Source organism: Diorhabda sublineata, chromosome 7, assembly GCF_026230105.1.
Source record: "Diorhabda sublineata isolate icDioSubl1.1 chromosome 7, icDioSubl1.1, whole genome shotgun sequence".
NCBI classification, from domain to species: domain Eukaryota; kingdom Metazoa; phylum Arthropoda; class Insecta; order Coleoptera; family Chrysomelidae; genus Diorhabda; species Diorhabda sublineata.
The window spans coordinates 28,092,345-28,106,830 of NC_079480.1; the positions used below are offsets into that span (position 1 = coordinate 28,092,345).

The 14,486-nt window shown below is 32.7% G+C and overlaps 2 protein-coding genes across 3 annotated transcripts in view; both read right to left on the reverse strand.

Moving 5' to 3' along the window:
• The window catches only part of LOC130446367 (transcription factor ETV7), a 29,750-nt gene extending 15,691 nt beyond the window's left edge, over window positions 1-14,059 (reverse strand). The window contains exon 1 of one of the 2 annotated variants that reach the window (XM_056782586.1): window positions 13,838-14,059. The gene's annotated coding sequence lies outside the window, so the exon portion shown is untranslated. Of the gene's footprint in view, window positions 1-9,663; window positions 9,742-13,837 lie in introns of those variants that run through there. The other variant, XM_056782587.1, reaches the window with a different exon arrangement.
• On the reverse strand, window positions 92-784 carry LOC130447121 (piggyBac transposable element-derived protein 4-like). Its single transcript, XM_056783777.1, has one exon. It carries the CDS (start codon window positions 782-784, stop codon window positions 92-94), a length of 693 nt encoding a protein of 230 aa, XP_056639755.1.
• Window positions 14,060-14,486: the final 427 nt, after the last annotated feature.

A 14,486-nucleotide genomic window follows, 5' to 3' on the forward strand; every position in this document is an offset into this window, starting at 1 on the left:
TCCGCAATAAGTTGTTGTCATCCGTCTTTTTTGACTAGGGTAGTAAAAACACGTTTTGCGCTTTTTTTCCTGAGGAATTTTATTTTTTGAATCATTTTGAATATTCAAAATTAGAGCAATTTCTTGGCGGATATTTCACATCAAAATTGGTGCCGCTAATCTTCTCATCAGCAAGGCGGCGACTCAAATCTATCGCGTATCGCGAAAGGGATTTCTCTCCCCTTTTTAAAGTATTATTCGAATAAATCACAAAGGAGTTGTTGTTGGCCATATTGATCATAACATATAGCACAACACACAGGGGCCATCTTTTAGTTTTTCTGCTGCAGCTCATGTTGGTGCACAATTGGTCGAATGTATCGACACCAACTTTAGTTTCATTGTAATTCTGAACAATCGCAGGTTTTCCTGTTTCTTCTGAAATTTCACCTACCTGATGCATTGTAGACAATAGCAGTACAACCTTCTGCTTTCTAGACACGTACGAAAGTAACACCTTCTCCTGATCATAACAAAACATTGATGTATTTGCATTTCTCTGTCTTGTAGGCAGCAGTACTGGTGGTATTTCCTTTTTTTTACTTCTGGGCGTTCCAATTATTGTTAGTTTATATGGATCTTTGAGTAGTTCATCAGCCAAACTAACTGAAGTAAACCAATTATCCACGGTGACATTGTTATTACTTCCATAGATGGATTTTGTAGGCTCCGTCATAAAATAGTTAGCAAGTGGCAAACCATTTGTACTGGTCTTTATTCCTAAATACGGACTTGCATCTACCATATAACATGCCAAGGAGTCGCACAACAAAACAATTTTATACCATAGTTTGCAGGTTTATTCCGCATGTACCAGGTGTCCCAATTCGAATTGCTCTCGGCCATATCTCGGGAACCGTTTATAGTACAGCTTCGGGAAAACAAATTATAACAAAAGTGACCTCGAGAAAAACCTGGAAATTATTTACAGAGTTGTATGTCTACCGCCAGAGGGCGTAATTAAATACCAAAAATTATAAAATGAATAATTTACAAATTTTGCCTAATTATGATGCATTTAAACTATGATTATCTTCAAGAAATTCAGCGTGTATTTGATTTTACAAGTTACAAGCGGAAACTTTATTTTGACTTTTGACTTAACCTATCTGGGCAAAATTAGTATTTTTGAAGAGAGCTCCTTTCTACCAATCTAAGAGTTATAATTTCGAAACAACCTAATGAGTAACGTATACGGTAGAGGGCGATATTTATTTATTTTTTAAAATCTTGCTAGCCTTGAAAAATGTTAATAGAAACATGCAGTTTTAATTAAGAAATATAAAAGTAGACCAAATTAGCAACAGAATAGCGAAAACCGCATGTCGATATCTTTTTCTTATTACGAGATATCCTAAGAAATGTGTAAATTTTAAGAATTTTCCTTTAAATATAAATTACTCCGGGTTGACCAAACGAATTTTGACATTTTTTGACTCCTCAAAATTGTCTTTCCTTCTTCTATTAATAATAGTTTCAATTATTATGTCAATATTACTTATGCTGTCACCGGGAAACTGGGTTATGGAAGTTAAAATGGAAATATAACTTGAGCTACTTCGCTAGTGACGACCTAAATGTTCAAATTGTCGCCCATCGTTTGCGATACAAGCGTTTATTCTTTGAAGAGTAGATTGAATAGCAGTCTCAATTTCTGCTCTCGAAATACTCTGAATGGCGTTTCGTATTCTCTCGATCATGGTATCTCTAGTAGTGGATCTAATTGCATAAACAAGGTCTTTAATCCGGCCCCAGAGATAGAAATCTAAGACGATTAAGTCTGGTGACCTGGCTGGCCAAAAAAATAGGCATCCACGTCCTATCTACCTATCAGGGTAAGCATTATCTAAAAATTCTCTAATTTGTCTGAAGAAATGCGCCGGACGCCCATCGTGCTGAAACAACATAGACCTACGAGTTGCTAGTGATGTATCTTCTAGAAGAAGTAGTAATTCATCCCTTATAAATTTAGGTAACGTTCCCCGTTAATTGCGTTGTCAAAAATAAAAGGTCCAATTATCTGACCATCTACAATACCACACCATACATTCACCGACTATCGCCCCTGATATTGAACTTCTTCCATCCAGCGTGGATTTTTCTGTGACTTCCATAACGCAGTTTCCCGGTGACAGCATAAGTAATATTGACATAATAATTAGAAATATTACTAATAGAGCAAGGAAAGACAATTTTGAGGAGTCAAAAAATGTTAAAATCCGTTCAGTAAAACTGGAGTAATTTATGTTTAAAGGAAAATGCTTAAAATTTACACATTTCTTAGGATATCTTGTAATAAGAAAAAGATATCAACATGCGGTTATTTCGAAATTATAAGTCTTACATTGGTAGAAAGGAGCTCTCTTCAAAAAGACTAAGTTTGCATAGATAGGTTAAGTAGAACTGGACGGTGTTTTTTCATAATAAAGTTCCCACTTCCCCCACCTCTTATTTGAAGAGATAGACTAAAACTTGTAAAATCAAATATTCGCCGAATTTCTTGAAGAATACGATATTCATAGTTTAAATGCATCATAATTAGACAAAATTTGTAGATTATTAATTATATAATTTTTGGTATTTAATGACGCCCTCTGGCGGTGGACATACAACTCTGTAAATAATTTCCAGGTTTTCTCGAGGTCACTTTTGTTATAAATTTTTTTTCCCGAAGCTGTACTATAAACGGTTCCCGAGAAATGGCCGAGAGCAATTCGAATTGGGACACCCGGTACATGCGGATGGGTATCGTCCACGAAATCCTAGGAGTTGTTCGTCAATGGCCAGGTAAGATAGATGAGGGTGTATATGATTATCTGCAAATTTCAATGAAAATTTCCCATATCTCACGAACAGGTGCAAAAGGATCATTCATTTTCCTTTCCTGGCTTGTTTCTCTTGAATCAAACCAACAATTCAGCAAAAACTGATATCTATCACAATTCATGCAGGTTCTGTGAAGGGAAACAGAAATTGTGGTATCGATAGATGGTTGCTTTCTTGGCAGCCGAGAGAATGAAAATTACAACCAAGGCTAGCAATTCTTCTTTAGTGGGAGGTGACACATTGTTGTTATCAATGAAATTTTGCTTTTTCAGTAATATTTCTTCATTTGTGTGATGTAATATCAAATTCATTGCAGAAAAGAAATGTAAAAAATTATGTTCCCGTAGCACATATTGCTTTGGTTCGCCTTTCCAACCCGATACAAAATGGATAAGGTTTCTTGAAGAAGTAGAAGTCCATTTCGCAACCTCTCGAACAGTTATATGACGGTCCACTTCAATTACGATTTGGATTGGGTCATCATCAACTTCAGTAGGCCGACTAGAACGTTGCTCATCTTTGAGGGATAAATCTCCAGACCGGAATGTTTTATATCAATTTTGGGACGTGCGCTCTGTTAAACTATCAGCACCATAAACTTCACCTATTTCTTTGTGACCCGCAACAGCGTAAAATATGCCGAAAACGTTTCTGCACTCCATTTAAAATTAACCCACAACTAATAGCTTTAATGAAAGACACGCACTACTTGCTTCTAAAGTTACGTCAATGTGACCACTATCACGGGACAAACACTAACATAAGTTATTCAAAAATAAAGCAACGCTCTCTATGATTAAAAAGTGAAAGTACTTAGTTGCCAACCTTAAATTTATATCATTTTTGTTAATGACAATAACCTTATATTTGTTGTAAAATTTGTAACATATCAAAATCCCTAACAAACAACCTTAAAACGGATGTCGGCATTTTTTAACACCTAAAAAGGAAAAAGGGCATTTATTATAAGGCGCCTTTTATAGTATAGTTAACTACCCTCAACAAGCGAAATTTGAGTACGGCCAAAAGGCCTTAATTCACGTGCTTGTTTCCTCAAAATAGAAAAACAAAATTATGGCCGGATTTCGACAGAGCTGACGGAAATAGCACGCTGTCTAAGGAAACACCCCTTCCTGTCCTTATATCAATAATAAGGGATGAAAATTTAGACCCTAGTTGACAGATAGATATCCTGTTGTTAGGAGCAATGGGCTTTTAGTCTTTGTCGTCGGCTGTTTAATAATCGGACCATAATTAGCCTGTTAAAATTTTTGTTTTGACTTTTATGAACTTATATAAAGTTTTATATCTGACAAACATATCAGTAAACAAATCATTTATTATATTTAAAATCGATCAAAAATGTTTTATGGGAAATTATAAGTAAATAAATAAGGTACGGATAAAGTTTATTTATGAAAGAAGAACTTGTTAAACAGGAAGATATTAAAGTTTATTATGTTCTTCTCAAGTTCTCAAGAAATTGAAAGAATATTGAAATCTCAAATTTTTTTTCCTAATATTCTATTAAGTTTAAAAAGATCACTTTAATCACAATACTCAATTGAAATAAGCACTAAAATCTCCAAACAAAAATGGATATTTATAGTCTATTTCAGAAAGGTATAGAGTAATAAAATAAAGTAATTGCGTAAGAGAATTAGGGAAAGTATATTTTCTGGTCTGAAGCGTCAATATCGATATATTGTGTAGGGATGTAAATTTTTAAAGATGCAGGTGTGGTCTAAATTTTAGTTATTCGTTATTAAATTGAGAACGAGCCATTTTAACCATTTTCTAAAGTATCAACAATTGACTAATGACAGTTAAATAAGTGTCATTTATTACAAAGCCTACTAAAAGTATACATAAAATATTAAAACTTGTTAAAAAATACAATAATAATTTAAAACCTCTTATATCTCGGAAACCCTTAAAGGTTGGAATAGGATTAGTAAATACAATTTGATTTAATTTTTTTTACAGACTTTGACAAGATAAGAAAAATATTTTTTTTGTTTCTTAGTGCTTGTATCAACTGCACAAATAAAATTTAGACCACACCTGAATCTCTAAAAATTTACAAATTTACAGAAAACATTTAAAATCTGGATAACGGTAAGGTTTAGGTATAGGAAAGTATACATGAATTTGCCTTATTTTCTACCCCCGAATGCATTAAAATAGAAAAAACCAGATGGTTCTATTAAAAAAATAAAGAAATTTGATATTTATGAAGTTAAATTTTGAACACTGTTTATACACACCCTGTATAAAATGAAGCATTTGTCTGCATAGATTCGTATACGTCTGGCCTTGCTGAAAGCAACCGAACAGAAACTATTTTCATATCTTTTAGGGTATCCTCGTAAAAAAATAATTTATAAGGGTCTGCAACGGTCAAATTTTTTTCAAAAAAAAATTAATAACCCGAAAAGTATGCATTTTTCGGAAAAAGTTTTTAGACAAAAGTATACTAAAATTATAAGTAGATTTCAAAAAGGTATAATATACATGGTGTTCTATTTAAAATAACAAGGTTACAATCGACTTCCGGTAGAACCGGAAGTCGGCCATCTTTAAAAATATTTTAGTTAAAAAGATCGTATACGAAAACGTAGAAATTTTCATGATTTTACTATAAGTATGTTGCCATATACAGATATTTTTAACTCGTCGTGGGACACCCTGTATACCTTAAAGGGCTATACACTCTTCCTCCCACTTTGGTTAGATTGTAATTATAACTGAAGTTTATAAAAATTATCTATCCATTATTCGAAAGCTGGGAATATATATTGAAAAAGTATACTTTGGTATGCTACAATCCTACAACTGTCACACGTATAACTGGGTGTGATATCCTGGTGCAAGTAATAACTATCGCAGCTTACCCTACCGTTTTGATTTAGCCTTTAGTAATTTTGAAACACAGGCACCGTAACCTAGGTTACCTTTTATTGGTATTGTTAAAATTTCTCCTTTAGCACCCCAAAATACGGTTAGCATGACCTTTCCTAAGAAAGGTTTTATATTGAATTTTTTTCGGCGGTGATTAACCTCAATGTTTCTATTCTGAGTTTGAATTTTGGTCTCTACACCATAGTGATGGATCCAACACTCATCTATTGTTAATAGTTTTGCAAGAAAACTTTCTTTGTCTTGTCTATACCAACTACGTTAAAAGATGACTGCAAGTGTCTTCTCTAGTTCTATCAACATGGAGCCCATCATGCAGATAATTATTTCATGTTCAGTTCGAAAGTAAGTATATTATGTATAATATGAAATTAGACTATTCGTCAGATAGTTTGACACTGATCTTGCAACAGTTGTAAGTGCTTCATCAGTATGTTCGTTCGTACACAACCGTCTATTCCATTAAATATGATACTGCTGATTCCCCAAATGTATCTATCCACCAAACTCTTGTGAATTAAACTTGGGATCAACTTCTTTAAGCGCAAGAATTCACATCACCGTGCGTCACTCGAAAAAGATCTATTTGGATACTGAGATGTGATTCCTCCCCTGCTTTCTTTCAATTTTTTTGATTCACAAAAAGTTCAGAGGCAAAACGATAAGTTCTCGTATATAAATTTCACTTTTTAGACCCTTTTATATTCATTTTCTTCAAGGCACGTAGTTGATTCTAAGTTAATTTTAATTAATAACAGAAATCTCTTTTGGATAGTCCAGCACCAAATATTATATTTCAATTGAAACTAATGTTGAAAATAATTCTATACTAATAATTTTCTATAAAGAACCGTGTTTGTTATAAGAGAAATTTGGAACTGTATCTAAAATTGTTTCTTATATTATACTGTATATTATGAACATGGAAAGTATGTAATATTGTTAATAAATAATCATATTCTTCATTATTTGATACCGAAAGGAAATGGAGTAATTTCTACCTTTTTTTTTTTTTTCGAAGATAAACCATACACCAGTTAACGGAAGTGTTAGTGCATCTGCCACAAAGTTTATTAAACGCGAAATTTATGGATCCAAGGCTATCAAAATTAACTAAAAATAGCCAGAGCGTTTATTTTATGATGTTAAGGAGTAATTTAAGTAAATTGAGGAATCATACAATTTTTGATTATCGATCAGTACGAAAATAAGACGCTTGATCGGTTTTAAAAGTTCAAAAATTTATAGCCCAACTTTGTACAAAATTACGTTGGAAAAAATTGTTTAGATCAAACTACATACCGAGAGACCTGATCCTGAGGGTCTCGATTCGTGCCTAGTTAAAATTTTCTTTTTTTTTCACGAAAATTTAACTTTTTTATCAGCTATACACTAACGATCAAAAGATTTTGCCCACCTTATAATTTTCGTGACACACAACAAGTAAAAACCAATACGATCCATTTATTGTTATATTCTAAAAAAGATATATAGATAAGTATAAAGTCGTCTATTTGGTTACAATTGTTTTTCAGGATATTCCAAAGAGGAGAAGTGGAAGTAGGACACTGCTTTCTGACTTCCCTGATCAATTTTTGCCCCAACAACTCAATCGCGTTGAGATTGAGTGACTGTGATGGCCAAATAATTACTTTCATTACAATCTTTCTTTACAATTATTTCAAATACTATTTGCGCAGCTTCGAAGAATTCTTGGGATCGTTGTCAGGCTGGGAAATAAATTTTCTGCCGATTAGGAGCTGATCAGAACGTACTATATTTTCCTATAATATTTTTTATATCCTTTTTTCTTCAAAATCCCTTCAATTTCCAGTCGCCCTTCTTCCAAAACCATCACCTCCTCGGCTGTGTTTTACAGTCGGGATTACACTTAGATCTACCATACGTTTATCCTTTGACCTGCACATAAACATTCATCTCTTAGACTCAAAAACTTCAACTCATCACTCTATCAAACTCTCTCCCATTCTTCATACGTCCCACTGCAACTTCTTAATTTTATTTTGACGTCTGCCATGCTTTCAAAAAGGCCAAATTCTCTCAATCTCCTTTTCACTGTAGAAGAACTCAAAGGCAGATCCCTATTTACATTGATCTCAATATTGATTACGTTTTTCAAGGCGTTCTGAACGTTTTCTATCACCAAAAGTCCTGATGGATGCAGGATGCATATTTTTTCACGTTGTAGTCCCCGGTAACTCGAGGTATTTTTAAATCGGCGGCAATGGTACAGTTACTTTTCCAGACTATGAAGACTTGCACGAGTTTCGACCAAAAGTTCCTTGGTTTTACCCATTTTAAAACTAACATGTCTGAATTTGCCTGAACAAAAAAATTTCGTATGCGAACTTCGCAAAAAGATGTCTTGGTTCAAAAACTATAAATCAGAGCACGTTCTTCCTTCTCACAGGGCTAACTGGGACTAAACTATAATCATAATCACCGAAGAAATAATTCAGAAATGAGGAATAATAAACAAGCCGGTACTTGCAATTTTCAACTTGTCGCACTCACCGACAAAATATAAAGATGCCCTCGTATAAAATAAACAAATAACAGACATTGATATTTTTGGTTTGTAAGTCACAGTTTCGTCCTTCAGTTGACAATATGAAACAGAAATTTATTAAAGTGTTTTATTTTGAAATTCAATGGATGGATTTGGGGTAGGCAAAAACTTGTGGCTAGTAGTGTATATAAATTCCAGTTTTATTTATATTTTATCCTTATTCTGCTAATGTACCAAAAAAAAATAATAATGGAAATATAAAGCAGCCAATCTAAAGTTTTGATTTTGCTTCGAAGCAAGAATTTTATTTGCCTGCTAAATGACTGGACTATAATTTCAACTTGAAAAACTGAATGTTAGAAGAGGGACTACCTATCAAAAGGTATGCTAATTCGTGAAGATTGGTAAGATCTCGAGTAGGAAGAGATCCACATTTTTAGATCATTCCTAATCCTAATATGTCGGCCTCTTCTACAATGCGAAACCGCACCCAATGAGACAGTTGAAAATGAAGATATAAGGAGCAAAGCCCATGGCTCGTTCCTCGCTGAAGAAAAAGAAAGAATAGACGGACACTTTCATTAAACCTAAAAAAATAGTAAACAGAGAGATAGAAGAGGAACTACCTATTAGAGGGTACGCTAATACGTGAAGATTGGCAGGTTTTTGAATAGGAAGACATCCACGCTGTTAAGATGATTTCTAATGTGTCGGCTTCTTCTAGAATCCGAAGCCACTCTCAATGAGATTGTTGAAAAAGAAGAAATAAGGAGCAAAGTTCATGGCTCGTTCTTTGAAGAAAAAGGAAAAATTGGCAGACACTTTCATTAAACCTAAAAAAATAGTTCGAGGCAACAGCAAAGAAAACTGACGGCCCCATGAGATGTAGATGTTGTAGGAAGATCAAGTTGGTGTGCATGGTTGAGGGGGGTATATTTTGAAGGGGTAGATTTGGTGTGGTGTGTATCCATCTAAGAGAGGACGTTAATGTACTTATAAGTCAACAAATTACAATGATTTACGAGGATGTATGTAAAATATTTTGACATTTTGTTTGGTTCTATAGTAGGCTAAGAATTTTTCAATATATCAACATATATATCAATCGAAATCTTATAACAAGATCCACTATTAGTTGTTATAAAAATTCAACAAACTTCGAGTACCAGACAGGTTTGATACTTCGTAACCATTCGTAATTATAATTTTATAACAAAAAAAATTATGATAATAAAATAAGGATCATAAAATTATAAAATTGTTGAACACCAAAATTGAGGTCAATAGTGAAAATCTTTCACGAAATAATTAAGACGAACTTTATTTTTTTATATATTGGTTTCACTCACCCAATGAAAGTAAAGAATCTGTTTATCACTTCCTGTGTGTTATCACTAAAAATGAAATACAGGTAAAATCCTGCGTCGATACCGCGAGCGATAATATCGAAATACAGGAGAATTTAATTTTTTTATAGGTACCGTCAAAATGTATGTGTATGTATGTATTTATTGTAAAGGACGTCGTTAGAACAGGATATCCGTATCCTTGTCCATATAAAAGCAATAGGACAGGAAAAGGAAACATATTATCACCGATTTTCAATTGCCATTATCATTTTCCGTTCCATTCATTTAAATACAAAATTCCTGTTTTGTTTAAAAAATTATATTCAATTGCGTTGATGATATGTCCGGATATTTTTATTTCAGCTGTTTGGTAATGACGTAAAATGTATTTAAACGTTTTCGAAGGACCAAAATATGTAATAATGTACTAATAGTATTATTAGATAAAAGTATTATAGAAGATGATAACAAATTTGTAAACAGTTGAATCAAATTAAACAATTTTAAGAGATTTTTCAAATTTTACTTAAGGATACACTAAGAACCATGTAAAACCTACAGGAAGTTTCATTATTTTTCATAAATAAAGAAAATCCCAGTGAAAAACTTTGACTATTACACATAAATGGAGAATACCATGACTGCGCTATATTCGGTCGATATCGCAATAGCAACGAGGCTCCAAAACACTGCGAGGTAGACGGATAGTATAAAACAAGGAAAATAGAAATCAACAGCGAGAAAAGACAAGCCACCGACGCAACTGGAACGTAAAAATCCACGACGAAGAAATCCAGTCAACAAAAAAGGCCAGATACCTAGGCGTTATGTTAGATCGACGTCTCACTTTCAGTTAACACGCGAAAAAGTGAGACAAACGAGAGCAAGACTATGCGGATTGACCGGTAGAAAAAGAAAGCTGAAGACGAAAACACAAGATTTATTAGGAGTATAATATTATAGGACCCGGTTGCATGTGGACACATATGCAAATCGAACCGATCAAATCTACAGGCCCAACAAAACTAACGCTGAGATAAGCATTAAATGTCCACTGGACAACAAGAAACAGAGAAACACAAAAAGTATTGGACATCATGGACGAGAGGGCAGAAAAGCTACTCGAGGAAGTGGAATGAAGTGGATTCATCAGGTTCACCGGAGAGGATTATAAGAAACCCGGGAGGCCGAGAAGACCACTGGATCGATAGGTTAAATTAGGTTAGTAAAAAATATCAAAAGTATAAAAAACACAAAGCCACTCACCAAAAAAAAAACAAAAAATACTTCCAAGATCCTAGGTTTTTCGAGTCAGACCCAGAGAGGACACCTCCAGACACGGTAACTCCGCACTTAATAAGTAAGCTATCGGAGATAGCTGTAAAGAAGAAGGAACACTACTCGGATTAGATCTTTTCTTACCGGAGAAGATTGAAAGGGGTTTACCCTTACGCATCGAAATCACACACACACACACACACACACATTAAGACGTCCAGACAACCAAGAAGACAAAAGTGTATAGCCAACAGGCTAACTCTTAACAAAAAGACAAGACGTCCAGAATCTTCCACAGAACTCAGGGGAGAGGAAGGAGTCTACGTGCAGAAACTGTAACGCAAACGACGATGACAGGGGGTGGTGGAACGTGTGACTTTGACTATTTAGCTATCGGATTCAAAGCTTTTTTCCATAAAAAACTTTATTATATTGGTAATTTCGCTGCGTTTATATTTATACAGAGCTGAATAGAGCAGATGACTTGGGTGGAGATAGGCGCATTCGAAAAACGTACAATTTTATGTTGCCTATTTTAGTTAGTATCACAGTTTTTCCGATTAAATTGGAAGTAGCTCAAAAAGCGATGAGAAGATAAACATACAGTATTTCTTTTGTATTGGAAAACGTCTTTAGCTATGACCTTGAAAATAGTTACGCAGAACTAAATGGCAACGATGCACAAAATTATTAAAGTGAGACCTGAAAAAGTTAATTAGATTGTACCATAAAATGGATTTGCATCTTATCACCGAGGAAAAGTAGGTTAAAAATTACATCATAATTTTATATAAAAATAGAATTTGATGCATTGATTTATTTATTACACAAAAAGCATAAAAATCTTATTATAGCCGTAAGTGAACGAGACCGCGATTGAAATTATAGTACCTAAATTTATGAAGAGAGGTGGTAGGATCTTATTTCAAAGGTTAAATTGTATTCTGCGTCAGTATGACTCAAAGCTTTACTCATTGTCCGATATCTATATATAAGAATATTGTTTTTGTTGATAAAGTATCTTGATTTTACGTCTCTATCAATTGAAATTTCGTTTCAAAGCATATAATATTGACGTTTTGACTCCTTTCAGTCTTAATCAAAATATGATTTTCCTTTTTTTTGTCTAACCAATAGATCACCTACATTATGAATATCTAAATATAAATCTGTTTTAACAAGAAAAATTACTTTTTTCTTAGTTTTTACATCTCAAAAATATGTAGCAGCCGTCTATCAAATTATTTGTAGTTGCATTAATATTTATAAAATTGAACTATAAATTTTACTTAAATTATTTGGGCGTTTTTTATTATTGATAGCTTTCTCTTTTTTAGGTATGTGTGTAATGCAGTTTTATTTTTTTATCGTAATTATGACGTTTTAGTCTATTTTCTAAATACTGAGATGTCTGCCCTATGTAGACAGCATCACAGTCATTACAATGTATTTGTCATTTAATATTACTTATATTTGGATAATGTATTAAATCCTTTATGAATTATACTAATATCATGTTTATTGAAATAATTCGAAAGTCGTTGGGAAAGTGCTTTACATATGGAAAGGAAAACTGTTTTATATTTTGATAATCAGACCTAAAACAAGATAATTTATCAACAAAACCATATAAAAGAGGTCTAAAAAATGATAAATTAAAGAAATTCATAAGATTTAGTCAAGACATAAGGTTACCAATTAATAATGAAATACACTGTATGATGATAAAAGGTTTAAGATTCCGATCAGTTTACGAAATACTTCTCTCTATAATTCAAATATGAGTGAAGTTTATTTTCCCTAAATATTTCTAATTAAATTGCTGGATACTTGGATATTGAAAAAAAAATTATTTGCTGTTGATTTATTACAGAACTACACGATTTAACTTATAAAATATGTATGTAAAGTTTATATGGCATGTATAACATTTTTAACAAACTTTAGCGAAATAATTCACCCTTTGTATGAAGATTTGAAAGATTGAAAAACAGTTTTCTTGGTAGTTGAATTCCACAATTATATAGAATGAGATTATTGTATATTGTACAGTGATATAGGTTTTTTACCCTCTACTCTCTACCAAAAAGTTACCAACAAAAAGCTTCAGTATTAGTTAATAAAGAAGTAAATGTGTTCTAACAACAATTTTTCAATTTTGTAGGTACCAATTTACAAAAGACTTTTTTTCTTCCACACACTTTCCAAAAACTTATCGCTCAGGTATTCGCTATTTTCTTATATTTTTTTGTATAGTTAATTCATTTGATTTATTTAAGTTCCGGACAGGCTGCTTTTGTTTGGGTTTATTTGAACTTTTCAAATAGCGATTTTCAAAGCGAAACAGGTCGATGCAAAATAAGTATTAAATTGTTATTTATAACTGTTATTGTCCTAGTGAGGTAACTCATAAAATTTTTTATATTTTTTGTTAACATCAATAATAGGAAGACGTAATACGTAAAATTTTTTTCGTATTAAATTATTATTTCCGCACATATGTGACTGTCCTGTCGATTTAGTTCCCCTTTAGACCTACAAAGGTATCTGGTATCCTACTATAGAAAAAGAAAGGTATTTGTCCCCTTACTAACTCAATTATTATTATTTTAATGACATTACTGAGATAAATCAAGAGTCTTCTAATAAATAAATTAGTTATTTCCATTTCATTGTATTTATTTAGATACACACAATTTTTAATCGATTATTATGTATTGCTTTTACTAAATTCCGTATTATGTATTTCTAACTGAACACTCTGTAATATAAATAAAAAATATAGTAGCCTCCTCATTTTGCTCTTTTATCATTTCAGAATGTTTTTGTTTGTGTTTAACAGTAATTCTTGTGTGAATTTATTAATCGTTTTAACGAAATTACAATTTTTACTCACCTTAATGTGTGAATCCAAATTTCTGCACCTTTAACAAGTACCTATTCTAAATTAAACTGGATAACTTGTGACTCGCGCAATTTGAGCTATAAAAAATCAATAACCCACCTCATACACTTGGGAGCACGTGGCAACTGTCAGTAAAGTTATTGTAAACAAGGAGCGTTTGGAATTGAACGTGCGCGCACGCAACTTTTCGCTACAACGTCTGAAGTTCGAATAACCACGCGGGTTATAATGTCGACGTTTTATAGCAGGGATGTTTCTTCCTACCCTCAACAATATACACTGGTTCAAACAATAAAATATTTTTCTTTTCTATTATGAAAGTGAAACCCGTACAAAAGATTCCGAATGTGAGCAATTTGAAATATAATTTACAGAATAATTCGTAAATTGGTGTCCACTCTATTTTTGGATGTAAAGAATCAAAAAATTAATATTTTCAATTTTTTTTCATGTTGTTGTTTCGTTCGGCGTATTTAATGTACAAAGGAGACCTTTGAAGTTTGAAATCTATCATTTCCACACTATTTTGGCATTAAAAAAATCCAAAAACGACTAAATCCCTGATTTGTTTCGGAAAAGTGTATTTAAGAATTTTTTTCCTATTTTTTTTGAAAAGTAGACACAAAGACGAACAATTTGA